This window comes from Belonocnema kinseyi, chromosome 2 (genome assembly GCF_010883055.1).
Source record: "Belonocnema kinseyi isolate 2016_QV_RU_SX_M_011 chromosome 2, B_treatae_v1, whole genome shotgun sequence".
NCBI lineage: Eukaryota > Metazoa > Arthropoda > Insecta > Hymenoptera > Cynipidae > Belonocnema > Belonocnema kinseyi.
This window is the reverse complement of record NC_046658.1, coordinates 180,849,926-180,871,974: the sequence shown is the minus strand read 5'-3', so window position 1 is coordinate 180,871,974 and position 22,049 is coordinate 180,849,926. Positions and strand designations below refer to the sequence as shown.

The following is a 22,049-nucleotide window of genomic DNA, read 5'->3' as shown; positions in this document are numbered from 1 at the left end:
ATTTAATAATAAATTATGATTCAATTAGAGTAAACTTAGATAAAATGAAAAATCTGCGACTGTAGATAAAGTATAAATCACTGTTTTAAATTGACAAAATTATTAAAATAATGAGAACTTAAATGTTTCTGCAATCAGAATTAAATATAAGATATCTAAATATTACAAAAGATTTCAAGGGATTTCCAGAAGTTTAAAAAAACTGTATAGAACTTTGAGAGATTTTGCAGAAGTTTTAATTTTACAAAAGTATTTCAAAGTATTTCCAAAAACTTATAAGATATTTTGAAAAATCTCAAAGAATTTTAAGCGATTTTAAAGGTTTTTCTAAACGATTTGCAAAGAACACAAAACATTTTTAACATTGTCAAAAAGTTCTTTAATATTTTTAAACGGTTCCGAAATTTTAAAATATGTCATAGTTATTTACTAGATATTGAGCGATTTTAAGGTATTATTAGTTTTTAAAGGATTTTAATGGATCCCAGTGGGGCCGAAATTTAAAAACGATTTAAAATCTAATTAAAAAAATTATAAGTATTTTTACTTAAAATTATATTTAAGTATGATGAAAACCGAACGGAATCAGATAACCTACTTTTCACTTTTCAGTCCTTGAAGACGTCAGTTAGCTCAAGAGTCGTAAACATTTACCAGCATGTGTCAATTGTACATTGAAATAGAAAATATTTTTGCTTATTTGAAACAATAATCTCAGATTTATATTCAAATTTTTGTACGCCAATTAGGAAAAAAAGAGAATTGAAATATGTGCAACAGAAAATTTTGATAAACTCTGTTATAGAATAATAAACTTTATGGAAAAGGAAATAGAATAAAAACAATATTTTCAATAAATTAGTTTTAAATAAATAAATTGAATTTAACTACTGATTTCTCAATCTAATAGGTGACTCTAATTTTAAAGCTATTACTAAATAAAAATTAATTTTTAGTCAAATTTATTTACTCACATCACTAGAATAGTTAGACGGATAGTGAAACTTGGATGTACCAAACGAAATGTATAAATATGACTGAGCACTTTTTGAAACTTCTATAAATCTTATAAATACACAGTTTAACAATACTTACAAAACGATTTAGTTGAGTCAACAATACTTTTGTTTGCATGCGCTTTCCGGAAAAAAACATTAGTTGACCTCGAAAATGTTTTGTAAAGTCAGTTTCATCTGTAACTAAAAGAAAAATGAGGTGCTTTTTTGAAGCTCTTGTCATGTTTATGTTTTTTGTAAATTATATTGGTAAGTATAATAATAAAATATGAATCAATTTGGTATTTACAATATTGTTAATTCCAAAAATTGAAAAAGTTTAGTTTTACAAACTTTAAAATACTTTCATCTATTTATATTAACTAAACACTACCCCTTGTTTAATTACGGAAGGGGGAGGGGGTAATTCACTTATATACGTAATTTTTGCAAATTCGTACAATTTTCTCCCAAAGATTATCTTGTCAGTTATATATTTTATTAGTGGCTTTAAAATTTGACAATATTCTTAAAAAGACATCCTTTTGGGTTGCGAATTTAACTTTTTTTTTTAAATTCGTCTTTTCGGTTTAAAAATTCAACCCTTTTCGTAAAACATTGATCCTTCGTTTAAAATTCATATTTTGTTGCTGATAAGTCAACTGAAATCTTTTTGGATGAAAATTCAACTCCTTTTTTGGAAATTAGTCTTCCTGAATTAAAAATTCGCCCTTTTTAGTAGAATTTTATTTATTTTTTTTTTGATAAAAATGCAACTCTTTGGTTAAGAATTAAAAAATATGGTTAACAAGTTATACTGTAATCTTTTTGGGATAGAAATTTTACTATTTTTTTTAATTCATATGTTTCAGAAGAAATTTTATCTTTCTTAAATAAAAATGCAACTGTTTGATTGAAAAATCAACTTCTTTTTTTAAAACTTTGTCTTTTTAATTTCCAAATTTACCTGCTTTAGCAGAAATGACATCTTTCTTGGATTAGAGTGCAACCATTTGGTTGAAAATTTAACAATTTTACTGAAAAATCATGCTTCTTGGTAGAAAATTTTGCTGTTTTTTTTTTAAATTTAACAATGTCGTATCCAGTGTACTATTTTTAAACTTTATATTTTGGTGTTGAAAAGAAAAGTGAAATTTTTTCAGATGAAAAATAATAACTTTTTTCTTTAAAATTTTTTCTAAGTTAAAAATACATCTCTTTAAGAGAAACTTGATCTCTCCTTCATAAAAATGCAACTGTTTGGTTGAAATTTATTTATTTTTTTTAAATTGATACATTTTGTATGGAAATTCTACTTTTTTGTTATAAATTTTACTATGTCGTAGAAACTTTAGGTTTTGTTCAAAATGTATATTTTAGTGTTCCAAAAGAAAACTGAAATCTTTTCTAAATGAAAGTTCAATTTTTGAAAAAATTGTCGTTTTTTTATAAAAAATTTATGTGTCAACTGGAATCTTTTTTGGATAGAAGTTTAATTATTTAAAAAAAAAATTTTTTTGTTAATAAAAATTGTACTCTTTCAAGAGAAAATTAATCTTTTTGGATAAAAATTCAGTTATTTGGTAAAGAGTTTAGGAATTTTGTTAAAAGAAGCATCCTTTTACTTTAAAAAATCGTCTTTTTGTATTGAAAACTTTAATTTTTTTCGTAGAAACTTATTTGTTGTTTAGAAATTAAAGTATGGTCGTGAAAAGTCAAACGAAATCTTTTTTAAACAAAAATTTAACTACTTTTTTGAAAATTTATCATTTTGATTTAAAAATTCATCTTTCTTAGTAGAAATCTCTTTTTTTTAAATGCAACTTTTTGGTTAAAAATTATTCTTTTTCGCTTGAGTATTCAACTATTTTGTTTGAAAATTTGGTTGACTCACTTTTTTAAGGAATTATTTTTTTTCTTGAAGATTTATATTTTTAGATGTGAATTCATTTATTTGGTTGAAAGTTAAACTATTTTGTAAAAAAATAACCTTTTTTAATTGGTAATTCAACTATTTGGGTGAAATTTAAACTACATTGTTTAAAATTGATTTTTTTATTGCAGGCTTATGTCTTTGGTTGAAAATTTCACTGTTTAGTCAAAAAGGCTTTTTTTGTTAGTTTAAAATGAATTTTTTAACTGATGATGTAACTTTAATTTTTTTTAGGATTGATCTCTTTTATTTAAAATTTGTCCCTTTTCAATAAAAAAATAATTTTTCTGGTTTGAAATTTCATGTTTGTAGGGTAAAATGCATCACTTTCGTAAAAAATTAATTTTTCTGCTGAAAAGACATTTTTTTGTTAAAACTCAATTTGTAAATTTAAAAATGTTTATTTTGTATTTGAAAAACTGTTTATTCTGCTTCTTAAAGATCCTATGTTGAAAGTATTACAAGATTAAAATGCTAGTATTTAAATATTATTGATTACGGAATTATGAGAAATTATTCAAGAAAAAGTCAGAGGATTATACTAGCAATAGCTAGAAAGACATTTCTGGAAACTAAAAATAACATTTAAAAAATTGGTTAAAAAAATTTTTTCGGTATAAATTTTATCTTTTTTGATTAAATATAATCTTTAACATTTTTTGTTGAGAGTTTATTTTCTTATGATAAAAATTCTTAGGTTCAGGCATTTTTGTCTAATCTTAAATACATTTTAAAAATTGTGAATTCATAAATATCGTTGGCCTTTAACAGAAATATCATCTGGTATGTTATCTGACCAGAGAAAGCCTAGGATTATGAGACTTTCGAAAAATAACCAAATCGAATATTTTAATGAGGATACTAAACGTTTTGAAGTCTCAGGTCCCTTCCCACAAGATAAATTAAAAAGTTCAGTAGGGGATACTGAACCTCAACAATCATCAGGATATATATCTCAACAGGAGTATCAACAACATTATAGTCAAGAAAAAGAAGGTCCCCCTGCACCAAATGTATACAAAAGTTCATTATGGCATCCTGAACGTTCACAATCATCGGGATATACATCTCAACAAGGTTATAAACAGCATTATAGTCAGGGAGATGAAGGCCCCTCTGCACAAAATAAACTTAAAAGTTCATTATGGCGTCCTGAAACTTCACAATCATCGGGATATACATCTCAACAAGGTTATAAACAGCATTATAGTCCAGAAGTTGAAGGTCATCCACAAAATATATTTAGAAGTTCATTATGGCGTCCTGAACTTTCACAATCATCGGGATATACATCTCAACAAGGTTATAAACAGCATTATAGTCAAGAAGATGAAGACTCCTCTGCACAAAATGAACTCAAAAGTCCAGTATGGCATCCTGAACCTTCACAATCATCGAGATATGGATCTCAACAAGGTTCTCAACAGCATTATAGTCCAGAAGTTGAAGGTCATCCACAAAATATATTTAGAAGTTCAGAATGCCAATCTGAACTTCCACAATCATCGGGATATACATCTCAACAGGTTAATAAGCAGCATTATAGTCAAGAAGAAGAAGAAGGCCCCCCTGCACAAAATAAACTCAAAAGTTCAGCATGGCATCCTGAACCTTCACAATCGTCAGGAGATACATCTCAACAGGTTTATCAACAGCATTATGGTCAAGAAGTAGAAGGTTCCCTTACACAAAATAAACTCTCAGGTTCAGAAGGGCATCCTCAACTTCCAATTTCGTTGAAAGATGTAGCTCAGAAGGTGCTTCAACAGAATTCTGGTAAAAAAGCAAGGAAAAAGAAAAACATTTCAATCCCTACAACTATAGAATTGCCACATCCTTCACAACTTGACTCCAATTATTTAGCGAGTCAAGTAGAATTGTTAAATAAATATTATCCTACGGGTCCTCCTGGTTCTTTAAAATATGTCAAATGAAATAAATGTTTGCAGTTAAATAAGAAATAGATAAAAGAAATATACAATCCTACATTTGTAGAAGAATAATTTACATTTGAATATGATGTTTTATATGTAATACTTTTTAAAATACAAAAATTGTTTATTAAAAATACTATGTATTTATTTTATATTATTTATTATAATATTTTACAATATAATATTAATTATAATAATATAATTTATAATATTTATTTTATTTATCTTTTTTAAGTAAGTTTGCTTATCATAACATAGCAGAGGTTATTAAGAATTTCCGTTGCGCTTCTTTCAATCCTTTTTTTATCATACTTAGCGTACGTTCTGAATTTAAATAATTTACAATTCAAGTCATTCAGTCAATCAAAAATATTTTTACTAAAAAATTACTTATACGTAATTCATGAAAATTAATTAATTCAGCAACACATCCTGTTAAATAAGAGATATTTAACTATTGTTTTAAAATATTGTGGCAAGCACCCTCATTCTTACTCTTGAGTTTCTGGATACACTTGAGATGATCGAGAAAAAGATAAACGTACCTGTTTTAACAATTTATTATTATTTTAATAATAATCTCAATGTGTAGAATTTTAGAAAATAAGACTAAGAATCCAAAGAATAAATTTGGACAACCGTCATAATATGCTTCTGTTGTAATTAAAAACAATCGTTCTCTAAAAAAAAAATCTGAATAAAAATAAAAAAGATGAAAGAAAAATTAGAAAGAAAGCAACCAAATCCCCTTCCTTCTCTTTTTAATTATTATTATAATCAAATCACAAAAAAAAAACATTTGTAAAAAATAATTACCATAATTTTGGCACTCAAACAGCAACCTTATCGAGGCAAGAAAAATTTGAGCTGGTAGGAACAGCAACGAAACGTGTATCGTGGTTTCGTTGCTGTTCCTACCTTCTCAAATTTTTCTTTCCTTGATGAGAGTGGTGAATGAGTGCCGAAATGTTGGTGAATACTTATAATTATCATATTCTTTTATTGTGATTTCATAATAATATAAATAATAAATTTTTTCCTAAAATATACCACTATTTGTCTGCTTTTCGCTCAGAGTGAGTTAATGATAAAGCAATTTAACAAAAATAATGAACTAAACAAATTATAGTTATAAAAAGACGATACGCAAACCTCAACAAGGATCATTTTTCAGATGCTACTGAATTTTTTAAAGATTATTTTTGCTCTTTTCCCAATGTTTGAAATAAATTACTTTAAACAAAAAAGTGATTTTACTTAAGAGAGAAAAACAAAGAAAAAATAATAATAAACATTGATCAATTATTTAAAACACTATTTTTGTAAACATGCATTTATTTTCAACTCGCCAGGTGAAAAGTGGACACAATGTTAGAAATATCCTGAAAAAACCGCAACTATCTATCATTACTATAGGAGAATAAACAATTATAATTTGTTCAAACAATTATTTTTTGTTGAATTCAATTGTTCGTAAGGTCAATCCAAATGAAAAATAGACAAATAATTTAAAATTTAGGTAAAAATCCGCAACTTTCTTTCATTCAGCGAAGAAAATATTGTTAACAATACTAATCAATTGTTTGAAAAATTGTTTTTGTGAACTTTAATTCATTATAACTTCGCTCTCATTGAAAAGTGGACAAAAAGATAAGAATTTCAGAAAAAACTGTAACTATCTGGGAATTTCTATTTGTTAATAAGAAATCATCCAGTGTCATAATTTTCCTTAAATTTTTGCAAAAACTACACCTCCCTTGCATAAAATTATTAATTGTCCATAAACCCTCTTGATTCATTTTCATAACAATTATTATAAATAAAAACCATCAATGAGCATATTTATTTTTTTTTGCAAATTTTGTACACAATTGTAAATTATAATGAAATTTAATAAATTTTAAAATCGAAAACAGAATGTTGTTGAAAATTAGAACAAGAGGACCCTGAATATGCATAATTATTTATAACCCATTAAAAAATTGTTATTATAAAAAATTCTTTTTTTTCCTAACAACTTTCAAGCAATCGGAAGTCTATGTTTTTAATGTCAAGACATGCTTCGTTCACAATTTCGCAATTTCACCTTATTCTTTCAATATTGTTGAAATTGCCACACCATCGCGTTAGTTCATTAAAAATTTATATATAATTTTCACAATTTTTATTTATCTGTATACAGTTCCTAGCAAATTTTTTGGTTTTGTGAAGAAATTAGTTTCATTTTAGCAACTGGATTACGAAATATCTTGACTATTTGAATCAGTAATTTCCTACTAATCTTTGGTGGCTTACTTTTTGCTAATTAAATCTGTCAAATTGCACTCGTTTGTAATTAAATTGTAAAATTTTGAATTAAAGAGATCTTAAAGTATCATTTGCATGAAAAAGCTATACAATTAGAATAAAAACCAAAAAAATGTAGGAAATCGAAAACAAAAGCAATGCTTTTAAATTAAGGCAGACTATACCGCGTTTGTAATTTCAGAATATGGCCTTCTTCTTGTTTCAATAAAGATAAGAATAATGTACCATAGTTTCGTTTTATTAAACTTTTCTATTTTTTTTACACATTTTTCATGTTTTTAACTTTTTGAAGTTATGATATACAGTCCTAAATATTTTTTTGTTTGCCAAGCAATTAGTTTTCCACCGTTTGAATAAAGAAATATTTCGACTAAGAGAATTTGTAATTTTCTACTAATCTTTAGTAGCTCACTTTTTCCAAATTGAATCTTTAAAATTTCACTCGCACTTAGTTAAATTTTTTTAATTAAATTTTTTCTAAAAAAAAAATCTGCTTTCGTTACTCTACTGGGAATCGAGCCACAGAACTTCCGATTGTCGGTCGGGTGCTTTACCATTAAGCTATTTAAAAGATCGAAAGAAGAATCTTTTTCAGAAATTCACGCTATCTCAAGCCAGGTGTTAAATTTGGTGATTAGAGTAATTTAAAGGAATCTATATTATACTTATTCACCTTTGACAGACTCCTTTTCGAGGAAAAGCATAACTGGGCATACTTGTCGTACACGTCATGCTTGCAAAAATGAATTGGCTTTGTAAAATCCTGACGCATTTCTCTTTCCTTTCGCAAACACCGAATAACTTGACGGTTGCATATCTAAAATTTTAAAAAGAAAAAAAAGGGAATCTCATGTCGTTTTCAGCAAGGCGATTCGACAGTTCGTTATGAGTGTTGCAGAGTCGATAATTGACAAATGCACAGTCGCTTCGTCGGTTCTCTCATGGTTCGAGGAGATAGTAGAGGAAGCAGGGGTGAGAAAGCGGAGAATATTTCGTCAAATATTCATGCAACAACCTTTTTGAAAAATATGTGTATAGTACAGTTACACACACATACACACAGACAGATTTATTAGAATGTTAATTCAGTCATTTGATCCTCCTCTCCCTTACAATACCTAAGTTTCCCTACTTAGCCTCCACTCATTTCACCCTCCACACCTTCCTTCCACAATTTTTCCGCCTTTGCCCCTCCCCCACCCTTCCACGGTAATCACTTCTCTTCCCCCAATAACCGTAATTTTTAATCATTGCCCCTAATTTCTCTTATTTACACTCACTTTCCTTACTTCTTCAGTCATTATTATTTCTCACTTGCCATACTTCTACAGCTACAATTTGACTTACTTCTCTTCCCTAAATACTCATAATTTACGCTACTTTACCTATTTTAGGCTGCTCACTCTCCTTTGACTTATCCGCACCTCTTCTCACCTTATGCCTTTCACTTCCCCAACCCCTAATTTTCATCGAATTACGTCCCGTACTTTCCCTACACTTATTTCCACTTCATCTGATTCATCTATTTCTCCTACGTTTCCTTCTCATTATTTTCACTCACATCCCAAACTTTTCCATTCCTCATTTACTCTTACTTTCCCTGCCCCTCCACAAACTAATTTATCCTAATTGAACCTGATTTTACTTAATTCACCTACTTTGCCTACTTTACCTACTTTACCTACTTACCTCCACTCAATTTCCCGCATTTCCCTTCACTTTACCTTTTCTACTTTTGCCTTATTTCCCCTCACTCCCTCTTACCAAATTTAAACTTATTTCTGCTAATTGACCTACTCCCTCTCCCCTTACGAAAAAGAGGACTTTTTAACAAAATAGTTACATTTGCAATATAATAATTAAATTTATAACCAAATGGAATTTTTACTTAAACTAAATGCTATCTAAGTTTGTAATGTTACTTTCAGCGAGAATTAATTTAACTTTTAAAAAAACTTTCTTTGGACCACCCTAAAACATACAGATGGGTTTTTGTCATTGGCTATTGTTTAACTACAAAAACTTTATTTTTTCTTCACTAATTTTTTATTTTCCTTGACCATTAATATTCAAATACTAGCATTTTAATCTCGTAACTTTTTTACCATGAAATCTTTAATAAACGGAACAAAACCGTATTTCTGATACAAAATTTAAATTTTGAAATTCATTAATTAATTTTATACAAAAAAATGTCTTTTCTACTACCAAAGATGATTTTTTAACAAAATACTTGAATTATCAACCTAAGAAAATAAATTCATAACAAAAAAGACAACTTTTCAACAAGTAAAGACTTTTCACTCAAGAGAGAAATACAAATTTATTTAAATTGTTGAACCTTTAAGCCAAAGACGAATTTTCTCTAAAAAAATTTAATTTTCAAACATAGAATATGACTTTTTACAAAAAAAAAAAAATAATTTTCATAAAAACTGATGCATTTTTACCCAACAAAAATTAAATTTAAATCCAAGAAAATGATTTATTCCACCAAAAAAAGGAGATTTTTTAGATAACAATTATCAATATTAAAAAAACAAAAAATTTACATTTTCAGTTAAATAATTAATTTTAATCCAAAAAAGGCTTTTCCAATAAACAGTTAAATTTCCAAACGAAGACACAAGCCTTCAATAACAAAAATTGCTTAATAATCTAGTTTAATTTTGACTCAACTAGTTGACATTTCAATTAAAAAAGACTAATTTTATACAAAATATTTTAACTTTTAAGCAAAGAGATAAATTTTCATCAATAAATATAAATCTTCCAGAACTAAAAAATGTTTTTTTAACAGACTTCAAGCAAAATAGTTGAACACTCAAGCAAAGAAGAATCATTTTTACCCATAAAGTTGTATTTTTTTTAAATTCCACTGAAACAGATGAATTTTTAAACCAGAAATATAAATATTCGAAAACATAGTGGAATTTTCTGTGGAAAAAGATTTCTGTTGACTGTTGACGATCAAAATATGAATTTTGAAAGAAGAACAAAATTTCTAAGAAAAAAATTTAATTTTCAATCCAAACAGGCGATTTTTCAGCAAAAAAGGATGCTGTTTTATTCAAAAAGATTTACTTTCTTTTGAAAAAATAGATTTTTATTTTGAAACGAAATTTCAAAATTTCAAAATTGTTGAATTCTCTGACAAATATAGTTGATAGTTGCACTTTTATCCAAGAAAGATAAAATTTCTTATAACACAGAGGATTTTTTAATAAAAACATAACTTTTGTTTAAGTTAAAATATAACAGAACAGCCGAATTTTCAAACAAAAAGTATGCCTTTTAACAACATAGTTTAATTTGCAATCAAAAAGTTTCATTTTTATCCAAGAAAGATTAAGTTCCTGTTAAAACAGATTTGTATTTTCAAAAAATCAAAAATTGTTGAATTGTCTACCATATAAATACATTTTTATCCGAAAAGATGAAATTTTCACTAAAACAGAGGATTTTTTAAAATAAAAAACGTAAATCTGGTTTAAACAAAACAGCAGAATTCTCAATTGAAAAGTGTACCTTCTAAGAAAATAGTTCAACTTCCAATCGAACAGATGTACTTTTATACAAGAAAGATACAATTTTTCTTAAAACAGAGGAATTTTCATTAAAAAAAATTAATTAATTAAAAAAATATAGAAATGTTTATCCAGAAAGGATTTTAGTAATAATTTTCTACGTGATAGTTAGATTTTCCACAAACCATCCGAATTTTCAACCAAAAAGTATGAAATATAAACCAAATTGTTTAATTTTCGAATAAAGATTTGCATTTTATTTAAGAAATAGATGAATTAAGAAAAACTTTAAAATATAGATAAATTTTCACCCAAAATAACCAAAATAAGAACAGTAAACAGTAAGTTAATTTTCCGCTAAATAGTCAAATTTTAACTAAAAAGTATGACATTTTAACATAATTGTTTAAACCAAAAAGACAAATTTTCAGAAAAAATATTTTTCATCCAAGCAAGATTGCAGTTGACTTATCAGCAACAAAATGTGAATTTTAAACAAAATCTTAATGTTTTACGAAAAGAGTTGAATTGTTAACCTAAAAATACTTTATAACTAAAAAGATAATCTTTAGGAGAACATTTTTGGGAATTTGCAAAAATTATGTATATAAGTGAAGCAGCGCCTCTCACCCCTTGAACTGTCACGTAATTGAAGTACGGATGCTTTTTAAAGAACAAAATAAAGATAAAAAGAATTAATTTAAATCATGTCTGAATTAAAATCTATTGCGTTTATTTTTGCCTTTTTTTGATAAAAAGTGACACGTTCTGTGGAAATATCCATATACGCTTCCGAGACCATCTTTTTTTAACCGCGCGCCGTACATTTCCGGTATCGAGGCATCGGTCCTCGTTTACGCCGAGAAGCGCTCCAGAGACAAGCTTTGTTTTCAACATTTACTCACATTGATTCACGCCCCTCGTCCATGTGAAAAACGACGAGAAAACCTTTCGTACACTCACGAGAGAAGAAAAATGGATGTCACACTTTAATATCTTTGTATTCGAGTGCTGATGGTACCGTTTAATGCTGCAGATAATAAAATGTGATACGTTCCACAATTGGGATTGGAAAGTATAAATTGAAAAAGTGTGTACCTTGTCATATAATGTGCGAAAAGCATAAATAATCGGGAAAAATATAGGTGATGGAATCAGAATAAATTAACGAATGTGAAAAGTTTTATCTGTTTGTACTCTCTCCAGCGAGAGAATACTCAACGGAAAAGACGAATTTTCGTTCAGTTTGCGCAGACTTTCATCAAATTGTGGAGTTTACTGATTTTCAGGTTTCTACTTTAAAGGAATTCTTATTTCCTTTAAATACTCCGTCGTGTGATGATCCGTAACAAAATGCTTCATCCCACCCCCAGCCTAACCTAATACTGTACGTAATTTATAGTTTCCAGAATTAATAAGATATCGAGTTTGAAATTTAGGGAAATTTTTTATATTTAAAACAATACGTCCTTTCCCGTGTAGAAATTCAAATGGGGAACTTGTCTGGTTCCCGACCATTCGCCCCCACTTAAAGTCGGCGGCTAGTCGGGTCATCTGACTACCCCCCTACCAGTAGCATCACGGTAGATTAGTCGGGGGCTAGTCAGGTGACCCGACCTATTCTAGTTTGGGCCTGATCGGGTACTAGTAGGGGTCATATGATAATACATTCACGTGGAATATTAACCAAACTCCCCAAAATTTGTGGAACATTTCCTAAAAGTTTGTCAAAATACTTAATATTTTCGGAAATCTCCATAAACTTTTTTGAAATATTATAAGTGTTCAAATTTACCTAAGTTTTAATAAGGAACATATCCTAAGCTTAAAAATGCATAAATTTATGTAACTAAAATTCCACAAAATTTGCCATGTTTGGTCGGAAGTCTCTGCGCCACGTAATTATGCTTCATTACGTGTGGATTGCTGCCTTAAACACTCGACGCGTCATTTCTGTTGCGCGAGAGGCGGCACGTCGCGCTCTTGCGGATTTTCTTTAAAGCTACCAGTCCAGAACCGCAAGACTCAAATGAAGGTAGTAGCGAAATCTGAATTGTACCGTGCTTAATAGTTTACTACTAGGATACTGCTCTTCACTGATTAATCAAAAACTTTTTCTCTTTCCAATTTCAACTACATTAAGGATTAGACTTTATTTACATATGGCAAACCTATCAGATCAATCTAAAAATAAGCATCCGTAAAAATTTAGGGTCTTATGACTTACGGCATACTTTCCACCTACATCTATATGAATCTTTTCCAATATGGATTTTCTTATAATTCCATACAAAGGTATTAATAAATGTTCCTAGAAATTCGCAATTTTCTTAAAAATACTACAAAAAGATAACAAAATTATCCACTCAATAATTATTTATTAAGTATATTTCAGATGAATTCAACATTAATAAATCTTTTCTCCAAAGAACGGTGTAAAATTATTGTTAAATATATTCTTAGTGTTTTAGAATAAAAAAATCATTACGCTTTTTTAGACATCACCTCATTTGCCAAGAACTCGCCGAAAACTTAAACATAAGAATAACCCGACCAGAGCCCCACTAGCTCCTGACCAGAGTCTGAAGATTACCCGCACAGAAATTAGTGAACAAAAAGACCCGACTAGCCCTTGACCAACCACCGACAACGCCCCGACTGAAATTTTGACAACAAAAAGCCCAACTAGTCCCCGATTAGTCCCCGACTGGGTACTTTGTCAAAATTAATAACCCAACTAGCCCCCGATTAGTGCCCGACTTGCGATAGGGACAAATGGGGTTATTTCCACACGGGTTACTGGGTGAAAACTTAATTTTCAAAATATCCTGATTCTTTAAACTTACAAGATGAAATATAGCAGAAAAAAATTCATTTTTAAAACAAAAAGACTAATTTTCAGCAAAAAAAGATTTTTCAGTAATGAAAGAAAATAAATTTGACACAAATTGTTGAAACATTAAGACAAAAGACGAATTTTCTGTACAAAAATAGAAATTTTCTATGAGAACACATGAATTTTCAGGAATTAAAAAATTAATTTTTAACAATATAATTAAATATTTAACCCTGAGATTAACCTTTATTATAAAGTAAACACATGTTTTAAAGGTAGTTCAACTTTGGCCAGCCTTTTATGCAAACAGTTCCATTTTTGTCCAAGAAAGACGAAATTTTCTACGAAAAAAGATGAATGTTTAAATCAAGAAGACAATTTTTTACAAACAAATATCTGAATTTTCATCTCAACAAATTTTAATTTATTGTTGAATGAAAAATATTAGTTCTAAACGAAAGTAAATTTTCTATACATATAATTGAATTTTTAACCAAAAAGATTAATTTGCTATCCGAAAAGACCAATTTGAAAAAAATACACGAATTTCCAACAAAAAAAATACAATATTAAGTAAATGTTACAATTTTTAACTATTAAAGAAAAATTTTCAAGCAGAAATAAAATTTAAAAAAGGCTCAAATTCATACAGTAATAATTGATATTTCAACAAAATGAAGGTTTAATTTGTAAATAAAAATTTTCAAACAAAATTGTTAAAGAATACCAAAAAAGATACTTTAGTCAAGAGAAAAAAAATTAACAAATAATTGTGGATTTATCAAGCCAAAAAGGCGAATTTTCTAACACAAAAATTGAATTTTCAACTAAAAAAATCTAAAATATTAACAAGTAAGTGTATTTACAGCGGAATAATTGAATTTTTAAGCCACAAAGATGAATTATCAACCGAAAAGAATGAATTAATAACAAAATTGTTAACAACAAAATAATTAAGTCTCAACTAAACATGGCCGGATTTTCAGCCCACAAAATAAACTTTCAACTAAAATGATAAATGCTCAAACGAAAAATGTAATAGTTGATATTAAAAAAAATTAAAAGTAGATAAATTTAACCAAATAAGAATTTTTTACTTGAAAAGACGAATTTTTAGAATGCAGTTAAAGTTGCAAGCAAAAAGAATAATTTTTAAACAAAATTATTAATTTTTTGGCAAATCACGAAAATTATAGCTGAAAGCAAAGATATCGAAAGATATCCTTTTTTTAGTAAAATAGACAGACTTAGCCACATTATTAATCAGCCGAATTGTTAAAAATTTTACCCAAAGAGACGAATTCTGAGAAAAGTGATAGATTTTTAACTAATAAATTCAGCTTTTAACAAAGTAATTTATTTTTTAACTGAAAATATGAATTTTAAAGAACATAGTTGAAAGCCTAACTCAAACAGAATAATTTACAATCAAAAAGTTGCATTTTGTGTCAAAAAAGATTAAATATAAGTAAAAGAGATAAATTTTCAAAATCAAAAAGACGAATTTTCAAGAAAATATTTAAATATTTGATTAAGAAATATTTTTCGGGATTGAGCTGTTTTTCCTTCTTTGTATACTAATATTAAGTCAACCTGTATCATGTTATTTTCCTGGAAAAATTCTATTCACTTAACTTTTTTTATCTAATTTAGAACTTGTACCATAAACTTGAATCCAGTATTATCAGCCTAATTTAAACACAACAGCAATCTCCATCCCAACAATTAATTTCCCTTTTTCCAAATAAAGTGCCGAACTACAGGCAATCACGATAAGACGACCGAATAATTACGCTTCTACTTTGATTTCCTTTCATGCAAATCAGGGATAACTTGGCGAAAAGAATGCGGATCGAAGGAAGGTTTGAGAGAAGCAAACGAGCAAGGACAGAATCCAGATGTAAAAAGAGGGCAAAAGGAAATAGTAGACGAAAAGACCCTAAGAAAGAAAGGGAAAGACAGGGAGGAGTGAAGTGAGTGATGGAAATATAATGACGAAGTCTTTCCTAATTCCCCGGACGCTCTGCCCCCCCCCCCCACCCACCCACTGGCAACCCAACACTCTTTCACTCTCTCACTCTCTCCCATATAACCTTTCCGCGGGCAGAGACTGAGCGAGCATCACTGAGATAGGGAGATAGATAGTCAGAGAAAGAGATGCTAAGGGAAAGAGCAAGATCGACCTGAAGGACGTGCAGTGGGAGGAGGGGGTAGAAAATCAGAGGATCAGAAGCTCGGGGGGAACGAAGGTGGTCCTCCTCCATTCTTCGCCACTCCCGTTGGGGATTAATAACGGCCCACCGTTGTCGCCATGGTAACTCTCGAAGCGCTAAAAACTCCTCCGATCGTCCGTTTAAAGTTTTTACCGGAAAGGTGCGTCCTTACATTGGCAGAACTTTTGGAAATATGCGACGAAAGAAACCCTCTCAATTGGAGAGAAGGAAAGACGGTGAATTTGTTTGAAAAAAAGAAGAAAAAAGAATGTTGGGTAATCGAAAAATTGCGGGTAACGGGTGAAACGGGGTAAAGTCCGGCTGGGTAATTGATATCGTGCTGCCGTCTAGCGGATTATATTTGATGATTCAGTGCGTGTTTAATATCTATCAATTACCCAGGAGGACTTTACCCCGTTTCACCCATTATCTGCCACGTTTCTTACACACAGATTTTTATGGATAAAAAAATCTAACCTCATTTTAAATTTAGTTTGATAATATTTAAATTATATAACATGGTTCGAATTAAGTTTTAATTCTCAATCAAATGGTCGAATTTTCAAACAAAAAGATCAAAATCCTACTAAAAATAGTTGAAAAACTTAGTCAAAACTTGATTTTCCTGACTAAAGATTTAACTGTTCAAATTTGGTAGAAAATTAATCGATTTGGTTGAAAATGAATGTTTTTGGTTGCAAACTCAACTGCTGGATTAGAAAATTATTTGTTGTGTGGAAAGTTAAAAAACAAAACGTTTAATTTAACAGATAAATTTTTTACTCGATTTCATTGTAAGTTGTAAAAAAATTTATCTTCTGGGTTAAAAATTCATTTGTATGATTGAAAATTTAAATATTTTGTTGAAAAATCTTTTTTTTGTTTAAAAAATTAAATTTTGTAACAGAAATTGATCTATACCGTTATTGATTTAAATTTTATTTTTTAGTTAAAAACTTAAGTATTCGATTGAAAATTCATGTGCCTTAATGAAAATTAAAATTTTGATTTGTACAAAATTTAACGCATTGGTTGAAAATTCAACAATTCGATTAAAAATTCATTTTTTACATGAAAATTCTTCGTTTCAGTTGAAGATTCATATATTTTGTGAAAATTTTGTTTTTTATCGTAGAAAATTAATCGTGTTAGTTAAAAATGGATCTTTTAGATTAATATTCATTTCTTAATTTAAACATTCATCTTTTTACTTAACAATTCATTTATTTAATTAAAAATTAATTATTTCTTAATCTTTTTTTTTTAGGAAATTGTTCTTTTTGGTTGGAAATTTGTCTTTTCGGTTTAAAATTTAATAATTTAGTTCTAAAATTCGTTCTTTTAAATAAAAATTTTTCCTCTGAAAATTGAACTATTCGATTTTTTTTTAATTGATCTTATTAACTTGAAAATTCAACTATTTTGTTTAAAATTCATGTATTTTGTTAAAAATTCGTCTTTTTAAATTCATCTTCTTGGTTATAAAATAATATTTCTGGTCAAAAATTTCAAAATTTAGCTAAACATTTCTTTTTTAGTTGGGAATTTACCGTTTAGTTAAAAATCATTTCTATTTAAAATTTATCGTATTTGGTTAGAAAATCGTTTTCTTTCTAAAAAATTATTCGTCTTGGTTGAAAATTGATTTTTTGTCGTTAATAGTTCCAGTGTTTATTAAAAAATTTATTCATTTTGGTGAAGATTTAATGTTTTAGTTGCCAATTCACTCATGGGCTTGAAAAATCGTTCTAATTTTGAATAAAAAAGAGTTTTTCTACCAATAATTATCTATTCCTTTCTTGGTAAAAATTAGTTTTTTTTTGTTTGAAAATTTATTTATTTTTTTCTTTAAGAGCTAGTTATTTTTGTGCTGGAAATTGATTTTCGTGTTAGTAAAATGAAACTGTTTCATTGTTAGTTAAAAATATATATTTTTTAGTTGCAAATTCTACTATTTGGTTGAGAATGCATTACAGATTCATCTTCTTAGTTAAAAATGTATTTCTAGTTTCTAAAATTTAACTGTCTTTTGCAAAGTTCATTTTTTATGCTGAAAATTAATTTGTCTTTCAAATAGAGATTTCACTATTTCTTTTTTGGTTAATATTCATCTTCTTGGTTTCATAAGCATTTTTGTATGAAAATTAATATTTTTAAATACGAATTGCTGTTTGAAATTTGTTTTTCATTCACAAAATCAACAATTCAGTTAAAAATTAATATATTTGATTGAAATTCCTTTTTAAAATTATTCGTGTTGATTAATCAATTATATTTTTTATTAAACATTGAACTGTTTGAGTTGAAAACCTTTTTTTAGTATTCACCGTTCAACCGGACCAATTTTTAAATCAAATTTGCTAGTATATTATTAAAATTTCGTTTTTTGTTAAATTTTCAAGCCAAAAAAAAGTAATATAATTAAAAACGGTTTCACGAACAAATATGCTAAACCCTGCTTACAACTATCTTCAAAACAATTATTTACTGATTTTAAAGATCCAAAAGTACAAATTAAAAACATTTTGACCACACCGAGTAAAATGATATATACCCCTAAGAATATTGGTATTAAGTAGTTTTTAGAAAAAGATAAATAGCGGTCGAAGAAAAACGAAATTTTATTTTGTTTCGCTTGTCAACACGGGGATTCTAACCACGACAGCTTAGCTGCTAGACTCATGCACTGAAGAGAATCTCAGCACTTTACCTATTGCACCCAGCTACCTCTAATAAGCGAAATTTTAAAAATATTTTTATAGAGCAAATCAAATGTTTTTTAAAATTATTGAAGCATAAAATAATATAATTTAAAAATTATTAAACAAACTAAAAAAATATCAAAGAAATGTATTATCACTTTGTATTTTGAAACCATTGAAGAAATAATATTATTATTATTTATTATTCAACCCTAAACTTGTATAATTTAAGAAAATTACATAATGTATTCAGCTAGTTATTGAATAAACTGAAAAAATATTTCACTAACATATTAAATTTTTCAGATACAGAGGATCCTTTGTTTCTTTGACTGACAGTAAAGGCTTTTACTACTGTACTTTATATTTTCCTTGATTTCCTTGATCAATATGATTCTCATAGTTTTATATTTTCTTTTATTTAAATAAATGTATACTTTTCAATAATTTTCACGGTTCAATAGATAAATAAGTATGGAACATTCAAAAATGATAAATAAAAATTTATTATGACTTTGTATTTCTACACCACAGAAAATTATTATTATTGTTGATTATTACACTCCAGAATTATATAATTTTAGAATTATCACTTAATGTATTTAGCTAATCATTGCATAAACTGAAAAAATATTGAACCGATATGTTAACTCTCTTTTTCAGACACAGAGGATCCTTCGTTACTTTGTCTTCCATTAAATGCTTTTACTACTGCAGGTTATATTTTCCTTCATTTTCTTGATCAATTGGATTGTCATATTTTTATGTTTCATTTTTTGTAAATATTTATCCTTTTTAATAATAAACGAATTTCCTTTAACAATTTTATTTGAAAAAAGTATTTTCTATTGTGACCAAAATACCAATTAATACTCCTACAATAAATTTTTATTTACTTAATGCTTTAATTTAAAAGTTTTTATTTTATTTTTTCTATTTTTTCCTATCAGATGTTTTAATCTTTAAATTTTTCCACATTGAAACCTTAAAATGTGAAGCAATTCAGCTTGAATTTTTTTTTCAATATCCAGTTTTCCATATTTTGACGTTTTATAACAATTTCTTTAAAAAATTTAAATGCCAATTTATAATGCTCCTATTTACAGTTAATATTTAGAATTGCCAATTTTACTACTACTACATTCTAACAGTTTTATTTAGATGCTGATTTTGAATTAAAATTTTTTTTCTCTGTAATAATATTTGAACAAATTTAGTGGTAATGTTAGCAAATTCAGAAAATGATTTTTTATTTTAAAATAATGAGAAACTAGGCTCACTATTGGTCAGTATAATTGCATCTGCATTCATAAAACATACATAAATATATTCACAGTTAACTTAATTATTAAACACAATTATTATTAACAAATTCTTAAATGTGAAGCTTACCTGTTGAATCATCTGAAATGTAATAAATTGAGTGCCAGACTGACACATTGTATAGATTCAATTTTGGTTTTTATATCTTGGTCACACATTTTCTTCTCATTGAACCAAGTTTAAACTGTTTTAAAAATGATTTTAAACTGTAAATTGTAATTATAAATCAATACATTCAATTTGTCATCACAAATATATACAAAAAATGTCCCATTTAAATGTGTTTTCCCAGTAATTTGTTATATTTTTTTGTTTTAAATCTTCTTGGATGTACTTCAATATCTATATTATATCATAGTATCTTATTTCAGAATGAGTGATGTACGATATTTTTTATTAGGAATCAGTATTTTTTGAGATTGTAGAGCCGTCTGTAAAGTGACTCGTAATATTTATAGTATCTTTGTCCGTGAAAACATGAGACTGACACGAGAGTCACATGCTTGGCTTTAATTGTTAACATCTACCGTGTAATATAACAGTTGTCTACATAAAAAAGTGGTTTTTTCAATTTGAATTTTCCAAATACTTAGATAACGCTATTTGAGCAATGAATTAAGGGCCAATAAATAATTATCATTTATAATAACAAATAGTATACAAGAACATGGTTTATTTGAAATGACTTCATCACATAGATGCGAGCACTAAAATTTTTTTTTAAATGTGTGACTGGGATATGTCACATCTTAAAGTAAGCTCAAGATGGGTTTCTCATTTTTCTTTCCTCTTTTTTATTTTCTTTTGCCCAAGGAGGAAAATTTGTTTCTTTTCTTTCTTAGGAAAAAAGGTGTTTTTCTTTATTTGCTGTCTTCAAGTTTCAATGGAAACGTTTTATTGTGGTTGTCCCAATTTGGTCGATGGATTCTTGGTTTTATTTTCAGGAATTCTGCACCTTGATATGCTATCGCAAAAAATTGTAAATAAAAACAACATATTTTTATCCCTTGAAATTGAATAATCAAGTTTTCAAAAAATGAGTTTGAAAGATATTCCAGATAGAAAACTGAAAAACAAATTTTTGGTGTTTGCAATTTTAATTTCGGACATTAAAAAACAATACGACAAAAACAATCTATAATGGAATAACTGTATTAGCATATTCTCAAGAAGATTTAATAGAACAAAAGTATTTTTTAATGAAAAACGTTTAATTGGGACATTTGTTTAATAGATTTATTATAAATTATTTAACTGATGGAAGTCTAATAATACTTCGCAGTTACAAATCATTTCCGAAACATTTTAGGTCTGATTCAGTAAAAAGGAGAAGTATTATCTGTACAGGTGAAAATAAAAATTAAATAATTATTTACCAAATTTTTTACAATAATAGTAATTTTTAGCGTATAGTGTTTGTGGTTGTCATTTTAATAAAAAAAAGATATTAAAAAAATGTCAATATTGATGTTTTTGAAAAATTGGAATAACTCTGGAAATAATTAATATTTTTTAGAAAGCTTTGTTTCATTTTAAAGGTCAGTCTTCATCGTAATTTGCTAAGTTGTTAAGACTAAAAAAAGTCGAAAAATCAAATTAAGACAATAAAAAAAAATTGTTTTCAAGTAAAAATTTTAATCCAGAATAATTTGTTTTAAATTAATTGGAATATGAAAAATTCAAAAACTAATTTTAAAAAATTTTAAAAGAAAAAAAGTCCTCTTCAATTTTTCTCGGACGCTCTCCGAAACATACACTTGTTCCACACATACCGTCTTTCCCTACTAATCTATTTTAAAAAAATTAATAGCCAAACGAAGTCTAGAAAACAATCTAGACTTGAAAATCCCAACCTTTTAGAAAACACCATTAAAACAAAGAATTGTTGAATTTTAATTTGCAATCAACACCATTTTTGTTTTGTTTAAATACTTTTGAAGATAATTTGTAAAAAAATATGGGTCGTTTACACTGATTTGGTTATTGCAACAAGGCATTGACGAGTGAGAAACGTAGGGAAGGGAGCAACTTGAAGGAAGTAGGGTTCGTTTCTCGAAGGGTAAGTCGGAAGGAAGGAAGGATTCGCATAAATCCACCCCCTGTACCCTGATGAAACCACCCCACGTCCCATGAGCGGACCATGAATATTGATCATTCCCATTCTTAGTGCGTACTCTACTCCCGAACGCACCCTACTCTCTTCTCACCTTCTACCTACCACCTACTATCGCCCCATTTGGGACACGATTTCAACGCCTAGTCTGGCCCGAGAAAGGGCT

The 22,049-nt window shown here is 27.9% G+C and overlaps 1 protein-coding gene across 1 annotated transcript; it reads left to right on the top strand.

The window, feature by feature from the left end:
- The first annotated feature begins 3,743 nt into the window (after positions 1–3,743).
- Positions 3,744–4,862, top strand: LOC117183077 (heat shock protein DDB_G0288861-like). The gene has a single exon (XM_033376235.1). It carries the CDS (start codon positions 3,744–3,746, stop codon positions 4,860–4,862), a length of 1,119 nt encoding a protein of 372 aa, XP_033232126.1.
- The last annotated feature ends 17,187 nt before the right edge of the window (positions 4,863–22,049 follow it).

Coding starts and splice junctions, on each gene's coding strand:
- LOC117183077 (XM_033376235.1), top strand. CDS start 3,744: ATGAGACTTTCGAAAAATAACCAAATCGAATATTTTAATGAGGATACT.